This window comes from Sordaria macrospora, chromosome 1 (assembly GCF_033870435.1).
Source record: "Sordaria macrospora chromosome 1, complete sequence".
NCBI lineage: Eukaryota > Fungi > Ascomycota > Sordariomycetes > Sordariales > Sordariaceae > Sordaria > Sordaria macrospora.
Genome location: NC_089371.1, coordinates 7,350,888 through 7,370,014, shown reverse-complemented (window position 1 = coordinate 7,370,014; position 19,127 = coordinate 7,350,888). Strand labels below are relative to the sequence as shown.

At 51.5% G+C, this 19,127-nt stretch overlaps 6 protein-coding genes and 1 non-coding gene across 7 annotated transcripts; 3 read left to right on the top strand and 4 right to left on the bottom strand.

Annotated features, from left to right (window-relative positions):
* The first annotated feature begins 296 nt into the window (after positions 1-296).
* SMAC4_00293 (uncharacterized protein) lies at positions 297-3,394 on the top strand. The gene has a single exon (XM_003351701.2). It carries the CDS (start codon positions 777-779, stop codon positions 3,300-3,302), a length of 2,526 nt encoding a protein of 841 aa, XP_003351749.1. The 5' UTR covers positions 297-776; the 3' UTR covers positions 3,303-3,394.
* Positions 3,395-3,512: 118 nt separating this feature from the next.
* SMAC4_00292 (uncharacterized protein) lies at positions 3,513-4,881 on the bottom strand (the record flags this gene model as incomplete). The annotated part of the gene is made up of 1 exon (XM_003351700.2): positions 3,513-4,881. Exon 1 carries the CDS (start codon positions 4,806-4,808, stop codon positions 3,513-3,515), a length of 1,296 nt encoding a protein of 431 aa, XP_003351748.1. The 5' UTR covers positions 4,809-4,881.
* Positions 4,882-5,431: 550 nt separating this feature from the next.
* Positions 5,432-5,527, top strand: SMAC4_13130. Its single transcript has 2 exons — positions 5,432-5,469; positions 5,492-5,527. It is a non-coding gene; the product is annotated as a tRNA-Ile (tRNA).
* A 543-nt stretch (positions 5,528-6,070) lies between these two features.
* Positions 6,071-7,974, bottom strand: SMAC4_00291 (uncharacterized protein). Its single transcript, XM_003351699.2, has 2 exons — positions 6,907-7,974; positions 6,071-6,837 (listed from the first exon to the last, which is right to left on the bottom strand). The coding sequence occupies exons 1-2, from the start codon at positions 7,758-7,760 to the stop codon at positions 6,546-6,548; spliced, it is 1,146 nt and encodes a 381-aa protein (XP_003351747.1). The 5' UTR covers positions 7,761-7,974; the 3' UTR covers positions 6,071-6,545.
* Positions 7,975-8,199: 225 nt separating this feature from the next.
* On the bottom strand, positions 8,200-10,794 carry SMAC4_00290 (uncharacterized protein). Its single transcript, XM_003351698.2, has 3 exons — positions 10,595-10,794; positions 10,432-10,521; positions 8,200-10,360 (listed from the first exon to the last, which is right to left on the bottom strand). Exon 3 carries the CDS (start codon positions 10,038-10,040, stop codon positions 8,658-8,660), a length of 1,383 nt encoding a protein of 460 aa, XP_003351746.2. The 5' UTR covers positions 10,041-10,360; positions 10,432-10,521; positions 10,595-10,794; the 3' UTR covers positions 8,200-8,657.
* A 605-nt stretch (positions 10,795-11,399) lies between these two features.
* On the top strand, positions 11,400-12,891 carry SMAC4_12710 (uncharacterized protein). The gene is made up of 2 exons (XM_024655325.2): positions 11,400-12,016; positions 12,145-12,891. Exons 1-2 carry the CDS (start codon positions 11,635-11,637, stop codon positions 12,183-12,185), a joined length of 423 nt encoding a protein of 140 aa, XP_024510997.1. The 5' UTR covers positions 11,400-11,634; the 3' UTR covers positions 12,186-12,891.
* A 2,670-nt stretch (positions 12,892-15,561) lies between these two features.
* Positions 15,562-17,856, bottom strand: SMAC4_00289 (uncharacterized protein; the record flags this gene model as incomplete). The annotated part of the gene is made up of 1 exon (XM_003351697.2): positions 15,562-17,856. One exon carries the CDS (start codon positions 17,854-17,856, stop codon positions 15,562-15,564), a length of 2,295 nt encoding a protein of 764 aa, XP_003351745.2.
* Between the last annotated feature and the right edge of the window lie 1,271 nt (positions 17,857-19,127).

Genomic DNA, 19,127 nt, shown 5'->3' with positions numbered 1-19,127 from the left:
ATAGCGCACCTTCCGACTTTGTCCGACATCTTCAAATTCCCTTCGCACTTCGCACTTCGCCACTCGCCGTCCGCATGTGTTCCGACTCGAAATGATCTCTGTCTTGTCCTCGCAACCGCCTCCCGATATTTGCTCGGCTTCGTCCATTCCGCCTCCTCAAAGTATTCCAAGATGCTGCCGTTTTCAACAATGTCGTCCATCGAGCTGAAGTGCCCTTGAGGCTGCAGGTCAGTCAGCGTCCCTTCCCGCTACAACATATTGACACCTGCTAACTAGATTTCCGCGGGGACATCAGACATGCCCGAAATAGATTTAAACTCCTGTCAGCACTCAAAGAGATCTGCAAACACTCCAGAGATACGATCACGGTCCGGGTCCCGGGGCTCGCTGCTACCTTGGACGTAGTACGGACTAATCAGGGTAAAATGCCACCAATGACAGCTCAACACCGTCGGAAGTTATACCGAGGATCGACGACCGGAGTCGCAGGAGTATCCTATTCAGGCTGATCGGCGGATGACCTAGACTCGATTTTTTCATATAATCCCCTCCCAAAGCTCCCGGAAAAGCAGCCCCAGAGCAGTGGGGGTCCTTTGATGCAACGTCGATATATGACGAGAGACGAGATAGAGGAAGGCCGACCACAATGCCATCGCCGCATATATCAGTGCGGATGATCCGCGCCAGGTTATGAGTTGCTGGCTTGGACCAGATCAGTTCTCGCCCAGGAGTTGATAGTCGAGCAAAGGCCGGTACAGCAAGTAACTTCACCCAAGATGCGGATTTCCTGGGGCTTTCTGGCCTTCCCGGCCGCAGGATTGGCCATCGAGAACGGCATTAACGGCTGGCTACGATATGCGCCCCTTCCCAACGACCAGCGCCCTTCAAACCTTCGATTACCGGGTGCTATCATGGCTTTGAGCACCAACAAGACTAGCCCCGTTTACACCGCAGGCCAGGAGCTGCAAGCCGGCATCAAAAGCATTCTTAACCAGATTCTTCCCCTTTATCATGAACCCGACGAGTATATAGGATCAACCATCTTGGTCTCTACAACCGGAGAGTTCTACGGTAGAGAGAAAGGCGATGTGAAAGCTACCGCAACGCTGGCTGATGATGGCTACCTTCTTCGCGTGAGAGCGGGAAATGTAGTCATTCTTGGTCAGACCGAGCGTGGTGCCTTGTACGGAGCCTTCGACTATCTCTCGCGAATCGCTCAAGGAAGGTTCTCTGATGCCGACTTGGTGTCGAACCCAGACGCCCCAATCCGATGGGTGAATCAGTGGGATAACATGGACGGCAGCATCGAGCGCGGTTATGCCGGCCCTTCCATCTTTTTCAGCAACAACGCGATTCCCAAGAACCTCAATAGGGTTACTCAGTATGCTCGGCTACTCGCTTCCATAGGCATCAATGGCATCATTGTCAACAATGTCAACGCCAACGCAAACTTGCTCACGGACGCAAACATCGATGGACTGGGCCGTATAGCAGACGCAATGCGCCCGTACGGTGTACAGGTCGGCATATCATTAAACTTTGCGTCGCCCCAGACGTTGGGTGGGCTGTCAACCTTTGATCCCCTCGATCAATCGGTGATTTCCTGGTGGACCGCCAAGACGAATCGCCTCTACAAGCGCATTCCCGACATGGCAGGCTATCTGGTCAAGGCCAACTCGGAAGGGCAACCAGGACCACTCACCTACAACCGCACACTTGCAGACGGTGCAAATTTGTTCGCCAAAGCTGCGCAACCGCACGGCGGCATTGTCATGTTCAGAGCCTTTGTCTACGATAATCACATCAACCCGGCCGACCTGAAAGCGGATCGCGCCAATCATGCTGTTGAATTCTTCAAAGTACTTGACGGGCAGTTCTTGGACAACGTTGTTGTGCAGATCAAGTACGGACCCATCGACTTTCAGGTTCGGGAGCCCGCGTCGCCTTTATTCGCCAACATACCCCAGACAAACACCGCCATAGAACTTCAAATCACTCAGGAATACTTGGGTCAGCAGAGCCATCTTGTCTACGTTGCACCGTTGTGGAAGACTATCCTAGATTTCGACCTTCGTGCTGATGACCAACCGTCACTTGTCCGTGATGTTATTGCTGGCCGTCGGTTCAGCAACAAGCGTGGTGGCTACGCTGGTGTCGTCAATGTTGGGACCAACACCACATGGTTAGGGAGCCATTTGGCCATGTCGAACTTGTATGCCTACGGCCGTATGGCTTGGGATCCCACGCAAGACCCGCAAGCTCTACTTGCAGACTGGACGCGACTCACGTTTGGCTCAGACCCTCTTGTACTTGGAGTTATAACGGAAATATCCATGGCTTCCTGGCCAGCATACGAAAACTACACGGGCAACCTTGGTATCCAGACACTGACCGATATCTTGTACACCCACTACGGTCCGAATCCTGCATCCCAGGACAACAACGGTTGGGGACAATGGACGCGTGCAGATCATGACGGGATCGGCATGGACAGAACGGTCTCCACAGGCACCGGGTTCTCCGGCCAGTATCCCGCCGAAGTAGCCGGGAAGTTCGAAAGCATCGAGACCACTCCGGATGACCTTCTCCTCTGGTTCCACCATGTGAACTACACGCACGTCCTCAAGTCCGGCAAGTCCGTGATCCAGCACTTTTACGATGCTCACTACGCTGGTGCCGAAACGGCCCAGACGTTCCCCATCGCATGGGAGTCACTTAGGAAGAAGATTGACACCGATCGCTTCAACGACGTTCTCTTCCGCCTCCGCTACCAAGCCGGTCACTCCATCGTCTGGCGCGATTCCGTTTGCCAGTTCTACCACAATCTTTCCGGCATCCCAGACGTAGCGGGTCGTGTGGGAAAGCATGAGTACAGGATCGAGGCAGAGACCATGACACTGAAGAACTACAAACTTACCGGTGTCAACCCGGTTGAGACGGCGTCGAATCTGACTGCTGTAGTTCTGGTCTCCAACAACACATCGGGAGAAGCTAGCACGAAACTCAACTTTGACTCGGGCAAGTACGATGTTGCCATCAATTACTTTGACTTGATCGGTGGTAAGGCACGCTATAAGGCGTTCCTCAATGGGAAGCTGTTGTTGGAGTGGGCTGGGGATCTGGAAGATAAGCTAGGCCATGCTTTCTCTACGAAGCTTGACGGACACTCAGCTACGAGGGTTACTATTCGCGACGTGCAGATCCAGAAGGGAGATGTGTTGAAGATTACGGGAGTGGCTGATGGGAACGAGTTGGTACCGTTGGATTATGTTGCTATCTTGCCGCAGGGTGTTGTTGACTAGCGGTAAAATATAGCAGAGGCGGGCGCAGCGAGTAGTATCTGGTAAACAAAGAGCGAGCGAAAAAGACGTATAACTCGAGATGAAAAAATACTGAGATACTCTGCAATTTATAATCCGTTGACGGTCAGCCACTGCCCATTCATCCCCATGGTCACTCATCTCTCCTTCCTTCGTCCAATCTCTTCCTTTCAAGTATCTTAGCTTACAAACTCAAACCTCCCTCTCCAAAAACTTATGAACCACCTCCAAAGTCTTCCCAGCTGAATAACTCAGCGTCAAATCATGTCCGGTCCCTTCGGGCGCCCAAAACTCATACCTCTTCGCCCTTGAGAAAGTCTTCCCCGTCTCCTCCAGTCTCTTCACACACTCCTCCTCAGGCGGACTACAACAAACCCAATCCCTCTGTCCCGTCGCCACCAGCACCGCTCCCCTAAACTCCTCCGGTCCCACGCCCCAATCACCCAAACTCACCACCTCCCCCAACGTGTTCGCATCCGCGTACAAATAATCCGTCCTTGCCAGCTCGGGGTCATACGCGTACGGCTTGCCTGCGGCATCTGTAACGTTATCGTAAAACCCCTTTGTGCGACCTTCAAGCGTCGCAACGGTGAGGAACTCCAGGTTATGAAGATATTTATCAGCAGGAAACCGATCGGGAAAAACAAAAGGCGCGGGTGCCCAGGGTGCGGAGGACACGTGCTGCGTGTTGAGCTTTGAACTGTAGCCGGTTAAAACTAAAGCGGAGGCGTCGCGGGGGTAAGACCGCGCGAGGGACACAGAGAGGTAGGAGCCTAGGGAGTGGCCTACTAGGACGATTTTGTTGAATGTCCTTTTCAAAGGGTTGTTTTTTGGGGAGGTTGACTTTGACTTTGACCTGGAGTTGGGGTTGGGGTTGGGCTTGGGCTTGGCTTTGACCAAGGAAATAAGTTCGTGCAAGAGTTCGGTTTGTAGGCCCATCTGCACATCCCTCAACGGATCGATGCCGCGCGGATCATTCTCCCCGTGAGACAACCGGTCGATGGCCAAGGTGTGGTATCCCTGGGAGGTCGCGAAAGAGTGCCAGTCATAGGGATAGCCGAAGCCGAAGCCGGACCACATGGTTTTGCTGTAGGTGGCTCCGTGGAGCAGAATCTGAAGGACATCGCCATTTTCCTTTCCATTCTTGTGGGATTTGGGATGGACAGAGGCAGGAACAGGCTGGCAGTAAATGGCTCTGAGAGTATATGTGCCTCCTACGCGTTGCGTGCCGTTGGTCACTAGAGTGCCGTCCCAGGATTGGTTGACCATGGCGAGGATGGCGGTTGCGTTGGAAGGGTCGGGAGGGGAGGCGAGGGAGAGGTGGGAGGCGGTTGCTGTGAGGGTGAAGGAGAGGGGGGTGCAGAGCGGATTGTTGTGAGAGATATGGGAGGGTGGATGAGCGGGAATGCTGTGACTGAGTGTTGGGTGTATGAGGACGGGGAGGAGACTCCCTAGGAAGGAAAGGGTTGGAGGTAGTTTGGGGAGCATCTTCGTGCTCGTGGAGGTAGCAGAGGAGGTTGAGGGCAGTTTAGAAGCTCAAAACGGGAATGGAGGGTTGTGTTGGACTCATGAAGTGAGGTTCTACGGCATGATGACAGTTCTTTGATCAAATATTTCTATTCATCTCAATCCTACCAACAACACAAGTGGTGATATACCGAGATGTCGACCGACTGATGTCGTGATATGAGATCAGGGCGGACACGCGGACTCGGCCCGCTCAGTTTGTAAGCAACGATTTGAAATACAGCAATCGCACATGGAGCAATAAAAACCTTTACCCGCCATATACCTATACAAGTTGATGTTTACATCGAGTCCGAACAGACAAGTCAGATTGAAGAATCGTGAGGTCCGAGGTGGCCTCGACCCAAGCATCATCGCAAATCTTTGACAGTTTAGCCCAGGAAACAAAGACTTGTCAACAGCATTCTTATGTAAGAGAGCCACTGATTGTCAATTGGCTATGATGTTATTGTTGCTGACACTGGCTCAAAATCTAATGCTTTGTTGTCGAGGTCAAAACTATGGAGATTCCCAACTCTAAAATTACTTGTCATTGCCAGTTGCAATATTAGTGTAACTAACGCTTTGGCTACTTATTCAACGAAGCCCGATTAGCTCAGCTGGTTAGAGCGTCGTACTAATATCAGTCTTCTGATATCAAGTCAATGCGAAGGTCAACAGTTCAATCCTGTTATTGGGCATCTCTTTTTGCACTTTTTTGCAAAGTTTACATTATTTCTTTCCCTTGGTTTTTATTTCTTCAATGTTTTCCTTTTTCTAGCGTTCACCTGTGCTTCTCATGGAAAGGTTTTTTCCCCCTTATGTAACTGCTCTAATTATACGCAGGAAAATCAATTGACCGTCGTTTAACATATAATAGCGGTTCGTAAAATGTTACCGAGGTTTACTTTATTGAAATAATAAGGGTCACAACAACAACAAGATAGGTAACGTGATCCTTCTTTTTTGTTGTTGTAAAGGTTAAGGAGAGAAACTAGAAAGGAATCAAACTAGGAAGAGGGGGTTTAGTGTATGTACAAATATTGAAGTCACGTGTTTGGATTGAATCTGCCATGCACTAATATTGTTAATGCAGGCAATCATCATTCAACACACTTACCACATTTGTGCATCATGTGAGCGCGTTGACAAATCGACAATTGTTCAACATGCTTACAAATTGAAAGATCACGTATGAACTGTCGGAACCACACACATTCCTTGGCTGCGTTGTTTACTTCATTTGCATTCGTGCTTGACATTGAACCTTGTTTCTGACTACATTTCGTTCCAGGTAATTCCCACTCGGCGACTGGATTACATTTCGTTCCAGGTAATTCCCACTCGGCGACTGGATTATAGTTTATGTGAAGTGTCGAACATGTGTATCCAGGGTCCTCCAAAGCTTGAAACACACAGAACTCTCCATATTTGAGCAAGGGCTTGTGGTGATCGAAATTCCGTCCACAAGTAAGACGCTGTGTTACAGATACCCAGGTGGGGCAAGCTAGGGGGCTTATTTGTTGTCGTAGATGGAGAGTTGGCGCGGAAACGGATAGGGGCAGGTTTGGTTCGAGTGGCTGATGTCCTTACTGGATGCTGTAAGTTGGTAGAATCCATCGACAAAGGTGGCGTCCGCATGCTGACACAAGCGGGGTGAACGGCGCTGAGAGCTCGTCATCAGCAAGTCAGGGTTGTTCCAGATCAAGTAATCGACTCTCAGAACGTGGTCTGTAGCTTAGGATAGTCATCAGCGTCGACCTTCAGATCTGCAAAGATCCGACCAGAGTCATCATCGCTTAGACCCTTGAGCCTCTGTAAATCCTCTTCCTCAAGCTTCTCCAACTCCTCGGCAGGTTCTTGCTTGTTCTCTTTCTCATCGGACTTCTGGGGCTCTAGAGCCTTTTCGACACCGGACGACTCGCCGACAAGAAGGAACTGAGTATTGACATAGTCGAGGTGCTTGGGCTGTGTGGACATCCATCGGAGAGACCGAAACTCCTTCAGGATTCTGTTGCAATACACTTATCAGTTTTTGCTTTGGTGGACATGGGTCAATGATATGGCATGGTGAACTTACTCCTCAGGATAGTCTGGGCCCTTTGGTAAACGTACATTGGCTGGAGCAGGATATTGCGGGTTTCTGGTGCTGATGATGAAGCTGCCCTTCGGTTTCAGACCAATCTCCTTCTGGACTTCCCCAAGTTCTTCGGGAATAGTGAGAATGTACGCGAGGTGGCTATCGGACCCAGTGCTGGTGATCGCATACACGCCTTCAGCCACAGGCGTTGCGGCGGGAGAGTGTCTGGTTCCGGCTGTCATGGTATCATAGTCATTGGACGCCAGAAACTCATCCTTGAGCTGCTGAAACGAGGCGCCGGTCTTCTCAACGAAAGAAATCCATCTGTCCTTGCCAGACTGGGGGAGCACCTTCTTTGGGATGGCACATAAGCGGCTGTTGCCAGCATCACCAATGGGACCGCTTCCGAGCTTGGCGTCCTGCTCGATCGGGCGGAGTAGGATATAGCTCCGCGCAATCTCATTGACGGCAGAAGGCTCATCAATGCCGACCCGGCCACGGAAGAAGAAGTAGATGATGCCCTTCTCGAGGATACTGGACGGCACAGCTTTGGATGCCTCTCGACCGTGCGGCTCAACAGCAGTCTTCTTGTCTTCTTGGACAGCCTTGTCCTCTACTTGGCCCTCGGCCTTCTCAGCTTCAGCACCACTATCCTTGGTGTCCTTGGTTTCTTTCTTCGTCGACTCGTCATCCGCAGTCTCTGTCTTGGTTCGCTTCGCCTTGGGCGACTCGCTGGCGCCTTCAGTGTCAGGATCGACCTTGTGCTTGGAGCCGGGCTCGGCCTCGGAGGCAGGAGGTGCCGTGTCAGGAGCCTTCTCCTCCCTTTTGGAAGCCTCTCTTGTAGTGGGCGCCATGTTGATGGGTTTCTCAGAAATTGACAAATGGATGGAAGTAACACGAGGATTCAGCGCTCCGGTTGAAGGTTGAAGGAAGGAGACAAAGAGTTACGTGGAGAGCAAAGAGAGAGAGGGAGAGACCTGGAAAAGGCAAGAGCCGTGGAGGCACCACAATACAATTGCTATGCAGGACTCTGCAAACGGCTCCTTCTCTTTGATCAATTGAACTGTCACCGACCTCTGCAAAGTAAACAGACAATAATGATGTCACGATGGTTGCTTGCATGGTGTCAATAGGCGGTAGGGCTGTCTTTGTGTCAGTTCTGAATGTGATTGGTCGATGCTGCTCTCAGTCCCCACTTGGCTTGGGGACCTTGACGGGCAGGGGAACGTGCGTAGGGCCTGACCCACTTCGCTGTCCGCCCCGCGATTGGAGCAGACGAACTCTCGAAGTGCATCGTCACTGCATCCCGACGGTGTTAACAACAACGGCAGTCGCGGACACACGGCCTGCTTTGTGTTGTGTACGGCAATACTTCTCGGCGGTGAGGAAGGATCTAGAGGACGAATATACTGTATTTCCGTACCGTATGCTCCTGCTCCGATGAGTGGCCGATGCTGTGAAAAGAGAATACGCTATAGCCACAAAAACCTCCTTCCTCTTTCGACCGGTCTTTCTTGGTATCTAGCATCATCTAATTCCTTCCACCGACTTTTCGCCTTCTTTCAATTTCTCCTCAACTTTAGCTTCTCATCACCCTTATTTCCCGTCTCTTCTCAATGCCTTCTCTCGTCTACTTCTACACGTCCAATGCAGCCGAAATCCTTCCCGTCCGAGCCCTGCTCATGAATGCTATTAAGTACTTATGCTTCCACCCATTCCCTTCTGTTGCACTAGTCTCGACTCCGCGCTAATCACACCTCGTTTTCAAGTGTCACCTTCGCTTCCAGATCTCGATAGACGTCTCGTGGGACACCCAGGTCATCCATCATCTCTCGAAACTCCCGACCGCATCTCTGCCCTTGCGTCTCCGAAACGGTCTCTCGCCGGGCTCCGGCTGACCGTGACCGGGCGTGTCGCTGTCCTATCAGCCGATCCAACACCATGGGGTATCGACTGTCTGACCTCCCTACCGCCACCTCAGCCAAGGCCTTGCAGATGGACAACCAGCCCAGGATATAATTGATGTTGGTTGTCCCTTCCATCATACGGAATTCCATCGTCCGAGGGTTGTTCCGTGCCCGTTCGTCCTCCTGCCCGAATGCGCTAAAGTTGAAACCAAGTCGGCGATACGGCTTCTTCTCTCCCGACAACAACCGTCCAAGGTCAACATGGGATCCTGCTTTCCACAGCTCCTCGATAGCCTTTCGGTCTTTGGTCTGCATTTCCGGATGGGTTTCGAGTACGTCCGTCACCTGCCAATCCTCGACAAACACATCGTCGTGATGAGATGCCGACCCATGCTCTCGGAGTGCTAGTTCTTGAGCTCTCAAAGCCAGGCGACTATACTTTCGTGTCTCGAACCCCCAAGTATACACGTTGTGATAGTTGGGCGACCTTGGGTTTCTGATACTTCGGATTTGCTCTTCTCCCATCCACAGCAGCGTTCCTAGTCTTTTCAGGGTGCTCAGACTGAAAGACTGTCCGTCTGTTCGTCCGATGTGGATGTGGACTTCGCATGTGTAGTTTGCGACCAGACGGTGGTTCGAAAAGAGCGAACGCAATACTGCCTCGATTCGATGCCTGGTCTCGGCATCCTTGGCTGGCAATGATGGCGAGCTTACTTCGACAGACAGCCACACATAGCCCTCCAGATTGGCTTGCTCTGGTGTGGGTTCGGCCGAGTTAGCTTTCTTGACGATCCAGTGCGACTTCCAGAATGCCCGCTCATGGCTTGCATCTTTTGTGATTCGAGATATGGTGGTTGACTTCTCCCCGGCTTGGCTTATCGACTTGGCGATGCATTCATAAACCTGTTCTCGCCGAGTGGCTTCGCTGTCTCTGAGCCGTGTCGTGTTGACCTTTCGGTGGTCTTCGGGTTCCGGATCTCGTTCACCCTGGACAAGGAGAGGGAGCAAGAACTTTAGTTCCACGCCGAACGATAGGTCATGGACTGTATCAAGCGGTGCAGTTGCCTCCATCAACGAGTGTCTGATACCATGCTTTGGCGATTCAATGGCAAGCCTGTGTGGGTCCACGTGGTCGCTGGGATTGGGTATCGCAATCACAATCCTCCTGTCTACCACCCAGTACTCGGAGCTAGACAGCATGTCCGGCTCCTGTATATACGGTGCCATTTTGGCGGCTCAAGGCGGCGTGGTCTTTGAAAGTTGACCGGCGGAGCGTAGGGAGATGAAAATATTAAAGAACGGGGAGGAGGAAGGTCAAGCTCCCTGGTGGAAACCTCTTGTTGATGATGGTCGATTCGTTTGCCGAACGTGGTGAGGGCATCAACCAACTTGTCTTTCTCGCGGACCTAGCAGTCCAATCTTAGAGGAAGTTCAAGTAGTCTGATGTCGCGTCGTCCCTCAGGCAAGTGTCATGGGCCTGGTGCACTGCGCTTCTTGGCTGAACAGCCGTGTCTCACGTTTATGTTGATCCGGAAGATACCCCGACTCTTAGATTCGGATGCGTTAGCCGTGACCTTGGCAAACAAAGTTACAGTGCCAAATTGGGAGGCTCTGTTACCTCTGGACCGCCTGTCAACCCCTAACTGGAATGGCTTCGGACCAAAACGGTAACCACGACAGGTCTCCGTTGATGAATTGGGCGCGGTACCTCGTAACCGTTAGCAAAGGGTCCCAAACTGTGCGAAGGATACGACGCCAGACACCGTACGGACTGTGCATACTTATCAACGTTTGGATCTGACCCAAAAAAAGCCGGTTACAGAGTCACATCAACTCATATGGTGAAATTTGCTGACGCAGAAGGTAGCATATCCCATCCGGGAGAGAGTTATGAGGAAACCCTGGGCGGTCCTGAGATGAGGGGATATCGAAGCTAAATGACAGCGGCGGGAAATTCAGGTGACGCCTGGAGTCTCCGCCCAGCTATTATTATATCTGTCAGCGCCTTAATCCACGAGACCACCCTATACCGAGACCAGAGACCTTGCCAGCGCCTGCTGGGTTGACACCTTAACAACAGGACAACAAACTGCACCAACGACTGCATATCAACCCTGACCCATACCGCCAGCCATTATCCATATCACTTGGGGGTCTAACGCCGCTCGTAAACTCCATCAAGATTCGTCGTTGGCTCGGTAGGTGCCAGATTGGCACACCTGGGCAAGGTGCTAGGTCGCAATACTGGGCTTAGCAAATGAAGCGTTCCCCCCTTTAGGGGAAGGTCATATCAGCACCACCATGCATACCACCCCATACCACCCCGCCCGCATAGCTACCACATCACTAGATTTCCCAGCCGGTCTCCAATCAAATCCCTGATCTTATCACTCCTGGTGATCATCCCACATTGAGGCCAGAGCACTACCGGCGGTTCAGCTTCAACTTCTCTTCGATCGCATCATGCCTCATGATGCCAAGGTTGTCTTGATGAGATTCTGACCCTTCGACATTTTCTTTTTTCCCCCATTCCTCCACCGACTACGCGCGGGGGTATCATGCCAGGGTGTCTACCTCGGGACAATCTCGCCTATCGTTCCTCTGCTCGTCGACATTTGACAGGCCGTCATACGTCGTCAGCATAAGGTTTTAATATCTGAGATTTGGACTGAAGCAGCGCAGATGGCGGCCAGTGTCTTACACGCACACACACACAATTCCTCCTGGCTTCAGCCTCGCCATTCATTGCATCTTTGTCTCTCTGGGACTTGTTTGATCTTCCTTGTTTGAGCTTCTGTGACCCGTCAATGGGTGTGCTCGCATGGGGATTACCACCCTCTCGGAATCGACTCCCGACTATAAGAGAGGACGTGTTGGGGAAGCCACGACCCAATTGGCAAAATTACCATACGCCACGCAGGTGTCGCCGGTCATCACAACCAACTACTGCCGGATGACATACATGACAGATCTACAAAGGCACTGTACTAGTACCGAAGCTGATCATCAGGGTGCTGAATCAAGCAATCGATTTGCGACACACAAGATCTCGTCAGACATGATCTCAGCTAATCCACCTGTACCCCGTCTTCATCTTCTACCTGGACTGGTCGACTTAAGGCCATTCGAAGCAGCACAATTTGCCGGGCCACTGAGGCAGGATACTAAGTCAGGGCATATCGAATTAGGCCCAACCGGTACTCGTAAGTAAACAAGCCACATTTCCCACAGGAAAAGAATCATCTTTACTCGACCCCCAATTACTTTGTCATTGGCTTGAAGGATGCTCGCTATTTCATGTACATCGACCTAACCAAAGATTCAAGCACAGATTCAGGCTTCGTCGAGATTCGGCTGAGTTGCACTCCGTAAACTCCGGATCCAGATCTCAGGCAAACATAGAGAGTTTTGTTCCCATTTCAATCCTTGCAGCAAGTTTTTCATCCTCGCAGCAACTACATGCCTTCCTCCCCGATCTTGGTATGAGAGTATTGGAATACTCAGATACAGGATCTACCTACCTGGTTACTTGGTACCCAAACAGCATGTCAGTTTGGTATTATGTAACAAACCACAAGCCGCTGTCACATGTCCTCAAGTTACACAGCATGAGAATATTCTACCTTTGGGCTGAGGAGGCATAATGATGTTCCACTGAAGACTTCTATCCATTCTGCTTGGGCATCTATAGTCGAGATGCGTACGCACAATGTATCCTGCGAGCGCCTGCAAAGGGTTGACACGCCGCAGCACCGCAGTATTGCAAGCACGCATGACCCAGCTCTTCCGCTTGTGAGACGTAGGCGGCTAGAGCGTCGGCGGTGAAAAAAGAGTTCGTTGGGCGGAGTAAGAGGACATGACTTGGGCCAACAAAGTGTTGCTACTCTTTCGTCATCTCACGGTTCGGCATCGAAATGTTGGCTTGGATTTGTGATGACGATGTCAGAATTTGCAAGGAGGAGAGACAAAACAAACAAGCACCTAGCCACTGACATGAAGGGATTCGCAACATGATGGGAAAATGGCCGGCTAGAATCGGATAGTTCCTGCCGAACATTGAGAAACAATGTCCCTTATTGTCGGGTAGTGTCTTTCCAACCATTCACGGATTTTCGTCCACCAAATCATTTGTCATTACTCAATTGACTCGACAGGAGCCGGGGCTGATTTTGAAACAAGTAAGAGCTGGGAAAGCCGGGTTTGTTCTACTTGGCTTACGGTTAACATCCAGATGATGCCAACTTTCAGGCAAGAAACTCGAATCCGGACGTTGACCGGACTTCAAGCATTCCGCATTGTGAGCCCGAACGACTTCACAAGAAGTCCCGGGGCGAGACTATGGAGGCGGTGAAAAAAAGGAGTCAGCGTTTCACATATTCTCATCATATGATGCCCTTTACTGCATCATATGTGATATTCTTGGTCGAAGGTTTGTCGAGTCGCTCATCATTCGAACCGTGACCGAGGCGCACAACGCAGTGGCGTCTATCATGTCGGTAGGTACCGAGATACCAAGAGACCGAGAAGGAACCTTGCATACTGAGAATCAAGAGTTCAAAGGAAGAGGATAACCGGGGACTGACGTAGGAGTAGCAAATGTAACAAAGAACATCCAGGAGATGAAGGTGAAATGAGCATCCAGATGCAAAATGACTGACTCACCCGCAGAGGCCTTTGCCAGCCAGCGAGCCATGCAACGAACAAGGCAGAGAACTTCATGACGAGATTTAATAAAGCCAACCATAGAAGATATGAAAGCGGTAAGGAAGGGAAGCAATTTTCCAGTTCACCAGTAGAACTCTGCCTCACATCTAAAGCCCACTCCCCCAACTGACACCAAACACGGACACTCAGCAGCTAAAACCCTGAGGATCATTCAACACGCCTCCGAGGTTAATCGGTGGATCAGGCAGTTGCATATCAGATCGGACTCAGTCAGGGTCGTCTTAACCGCCCTGCTGTCAATCCGCCATGGATGATCAACAGGGCGGGAATATTACAGGGTAGCATGTAATATAAAAATGGCCGTTAACTGTCAATCAGCAGCCAGCCAATCTACGTACCCACCACCACCATGATAACGACGACGGATTGATATCACATCACACGTGTAATCTCAAAAAGTCGAACATGTCATAGCGGATGAACCATGGCCTATTCGCTAAGATAACCTTCCTTCCTTGTAAGTAGGCAACAAAACTCTGGCAATGAGACTCTGAAATCTCCCGCAGCACAATATCCTACTACAGTACATTACAAATGGGGATGGATGGATCCTCCAAGGAATTTATTCATTACCTAGTCGCCTATGTATGTCTTGTGTTGTAGCACCTGACAGATCACCTACGTCCATCATCTACCTAGGTAGGGTCTCATTGCCACTACTCCAACCACGACTACCACCACGACGACTAATACATACTACCTCTTTCACAGCAACTACTACCGGAGTTAATTTGGCTGGATCCGTCCGTCCGTCGGACGGGCCTATCTGTCTATCTAGTCTGACAGGCATATGGAGAATCCGTCCAGTCCGTGAATGTGAATGTGAAAAGTCATGATTCATGATCACGACCACGATCACGACCACAGTCACAGGACGTGCGTGTACACAGCCCATGGACCATGGTTCATATCCACGGTTCAAGGTCAAGGTCACGGTCACAGTCACAGTCACATATGTATGTACATACCTTGACCTTGCTACCACTACCACTACCACTACCGGTAGTACTACTACTACGACGGACGACAGACTCTTTATCTTTGCAGCCGAAAGAAAGATATATCTGGTGAGTGACACGTGGAACGACATAGGGACTTGAGAGGGCCGATTCACCGTTACGGTGGAAGGTCTGGGTGGTCCGCTAGTCGTCGGAGGCCTCGTGTTAAAAACACTTGACATGTCATATTTTCTTTGTAACTCCCTTCGTACCTACCCTTTGCCTAAGCGGTAGATAGGCGGGGGGAAGAGAAACTTATCCGGACGGACCGGTTTGGAGACAGAGGCCTATCGACCGATTGACTGACTGGCTGTCCAACGTCGAAGTGATCTGTTACTGATATGCTCGATATGAAACTCAAGGTCTATGCGCTAGTGGTGACTGATACCCTGACATACTACTGTAGAGAGATTGCTCACGCAGGCGATGGATGATAAGACTCGAAGAGGAGAGCGGTAGAGTGGTCTAGGTATCTCGAAGAATTACGGTACAGCTCACGCATGGAGCTGATGATAATGCAAAGCTACGCAACCCAAGGCATTCCCTCCGTTTAGTTCAACTCAAGCAAAGCAAGCCCCACAGCGATATCTTTTCCCATAATACCCTTGTTATATATCGCGATCAAGTACAGCAAAAGACGGACAGGCTTCTCGAAGGACCTGCTCCTTCGACAAAGTCAAGCGATATCAAACCAACAAATAATACAGCAACATCCTTTACGCATTGCCATACAAACGCCAGATAAACCCTTGACAATAATTCATGTATCTCTTTCCATGTCCTCATCTTATAATTCGTCCATCCTGTCCTTCGTCATCATTCCATCATATACATACCGAAGCCTTTCTCGCTTTCTTGTCATCAACAGCCACGCACCCGTTATACCATAACCCCGGCAAATCCAATACTAACTCATCGGTGTCCTAGACCACATCGAAAATGAAATCGAAATACGCACCACTGGCGCTGTCTGGGTTTTGTCCTTCTATAACCACAAACCCAGAACGAAACTCTCGCCTCGTCGCTCAATCTACGGTCTTGCCACCGCAATCCGGAATCTTGATACCCTTCTTCAAATTCCTGTCAACGTCCATAAGACCCCAGTGGTCTTCCCATTGTTGATCCTCGGTATTGAACCGGACCTTCCATGGCTCGTCAAAGGCCTCGAACCAGAAATAATTAGTTTCGTTGGCGAGTGCCTGACATACCCAATCGTTCATGAACTGGTTCAACTGGGTGATTCCAGCAACCGCACGATCGGGGCAATTGGTAGTTTTGGTATCCGGATAACAGTCCGACCCACCCTGTGACGGCCAGCCTGTCTCGCTAATAATGTTCTTGGACTTGTCCGATTTCATAAAGGCGCCAGCCTGGTTTTGCCAGAAAGTCGTGGTCCATGCCGCTGCCTCCTTAACGTTGACGCCGCCAAAGAAAGGGTGGATGTTCGCCATGATGTAATCGCTCACCTTGGCCAGCGATTCATCCCAGTTATCGCCAAGATCGCTGGTCGCCACGGGTAGCTTCATGCCCCTTGAGGTGAGGTTTGTGCGGACGTCGGAGAGAAGTGTGCTCAAACTGGTGAGACTCATTTCCTCGCGGAACAGAATCTCGTTAGCTACAATCAGACCCTTGAACCATTTCTCGCCGTAGGTGTCGAGAATTGTCCACGTCTGGGAGAGCTGACGATCATTAGTCGTCGTGTTGCCATCTTGCCAGACGCCCAGCCAGATTTTGATCGTGTTGTCGAGCTTCAGCTGCTTTAAAGCGTGGATGACCATCTCGGTTTGGTTACAATCGGTGCCGTAAAGTCGAATCGTGTTGGTCAACTGCGACAGGACCGCGACATCACGAGTGATGTTGTTTTGCGAGGGAGGGTTGTGCATACAATCCGGGTACTGCGAATTAAGTGGCGTATAATCCATGCCTGGGAACACTTTGTGCAGGTCGGGGTTATTCATGAGCGCCTGGATTTCGGAGGAGTTGATGTCGAGATCCCCATTCTTTGCCGTATCATCAGCAGCGGATTCACCCTGCTTCTTGTCGTCCCCGCCACGCTTGAGCACAACACCGAATACTATTCCGAGGGCTATGCCGGCAGCGACAAGAAGGGCAAGCGCCAGGATGGCCACTAGCCTCCACTTCTTGCCTTTGCTGCTCGACTTGCCTGAGGAGTTCCACCCAGGCTTTTCAGCCACGAAACCTGGATCATATGGACTAGCCGCTTGTATCGTGTCGGTCATCTGGACATTGTTTTTCACCGGGGTGTAGCCAGAGACGTTGCCGCTCCCATTACGGCTCGCCAGACCCCCAATGACGCCGCCAGCCGCAGCAGTGCCAGCAATGGCTGCAGCACTCTTGTTGCTCCCATTACTGAGGCTGAGCATGCTGTTCCTTTTCGCCTTGCGGTGGTAGTTGAGCCCGTCATCACCATCGTCGTCAAGAGCGGCGAGCGGGTCGACAACCCCTAGACCTGGTGGCTGAGGACGGCCATAGGCCAGGAAGGGATCGTCCGTGTAAATACCTGTTGTACCAGAACCTTGCGGTGGGCTTCTCGAGGGACTTGCCTGGCCAGGTGTACCGGCGTCAGGCGCATATTGCGCAGCATTTAGTGCTTGTGAACTGTTCTGTAGGCTAGAGGGGCCGCTGTTTTGAGTATAGGGACTAGCGTAAGGCATCTGTGCCTGGGAATAGCTCGATGGTTCGCGTGCATTCGGCCCGGGAACCTGTTGGCTTTGGAATTGTGTCGGGAGAGCTTGTTGATCGTATTCTCTTGGGTAGGCGGGGCCGTGAAGTGCGTTGAGTCCGCTCTCCCTCGCAGTCTGGTCAGCGACGGTCAGCGCAATCCCCGTCATACCACCGGCAGCAGCATTGCTGAAGTCGTCCGCTCCAGGAGTGATGTTGCTAAGGGCCCTTGGTCGTTGTGACTCCGAGTAGCTAACCTGATCATTGCCCCATGGTCTTCCCTCGGCGCGGTGAGGAGGCGGCTGGGGAAGGGATATAGGCGGCACTATATCTTGTTGCTCGTAGCTGTTGGATGCCGCACCAGCTGGTACGTATGCTCTAAAATTGCCATCACCATTGCCCCTCTCTGCGGATTGTCCTCGGCTGTTGCGTCTCTGCATACGAAGTCGTTCAAAGGCAGAATCCGGATGGGCTCCGGGTCGGGATGCGGACGGCGGGCGGAATGAATCTTGATACTGTTGCTGAGAGCGTGAGGGCGGATAGTACTGGTTTCGTGGATGGTATGGAGATGCGTTTGCATCAAGAGGTTCTCGTTCTGCCATTTGGTCGTCGTCAAATGAATACCTTGGGTGTGCCATTCTCGGACACGAGGACGGGATGCGACTGGATGGGAGGGCGCAGGAGTGTACGTGTAGCAACAAGTTTCAGACGAGTCTACAAGCCAGATCAGGTGTTCTATGGTCGACTTGGAACGCAGGTAATGAGCGCCAGGCTCTAAACGGCCGCAATATGCAGATGAGGAGGAACAGTGTCGATTTCGCGGCGTCTGGGATTAGACAGCGTCCTGGATCTCAGAGCAAACAAGGAATAATGCCCAGCTGTTGTGTACATCAAATAACTTAGCATGAGGACAATGCCAAATGAGCAACAGCCGCAAGGAATCGAGTGGGAGGCAGCATACCAGGGAGAGTTGGTGAACACGGAAAACAGATGGGTATTACGAGCGAGGTGTTTCCCAATGTTGCAGTGTCGCAGACTCGTGGGACAATCTAGACCTGATGCCAGGCGACAAAACAAACAATGACGCTTTGTCTCGGACGCCGATGGAAGTGGAAGCGAGCGTTAGTGTCGGGGCTTCCGTAGACAAGCCGGGCCCGGAACAAATGACCGGGTGCCTGGTCAACGGGTATCGCAGCAAGAGAAGGCTACTTCGGACTAGATGCTCGAAGAGTTGAAAAAAGCTATGCGATCCTGAGCGAACGAACGTGTGTAGACAGAGGATGAGGTCGGGTCTGGTCTGGCCTGCCGTCGTCAAGTGTGTGACGCGTGGTGATATCCTTGTCCTAGTTTCTAAACAGCGGCCGGCCAAGGCAGAGGGCACTCGTTGGAATTGTTCGGCTGAATCCTAGAAAGTTCCTGTTCGTGTCTTTGCGGCGCTTGGTGTCCTGTCGCATCGCCGTCGCATTGGACCAAAAACTGGCACACCCGCGAGGCAGAGAGAGCCAGCCGTCAGAGTGGAGGGTGGGATGCCCGCTGGTGGATCAGTGGATGTCTTCCACTTCCTGCGATGTGATGGCTGGATGGCTGGGGCTGGAGTCTGGATGCGCGGAGAAGTGGTGGTTGGTGGTTGGCTGGTGGAGCCTGTCACCCCAGTGGTTCCAGTGGTTCCAGCGGTTCTAGCGATTCAAGGCGTCCCTGACGGACAAGGAAGGTGGAGGGAAAATCGAAGGAAATCCTTCTCGTTCGGCGCCAAGGACCGAAAAGCCCCGACATCAAAGGTTTCAGAAAGAAATGTAAGAAACAATTTGTCTGGGAGCCATCATGTCGCTCGCTCGTGATTGCCTATGCTCGAGCTCAATCGGACATTGGCATGCAGGCACGAAGCTTGTCGGGGAGAGTGGAAGTGGAA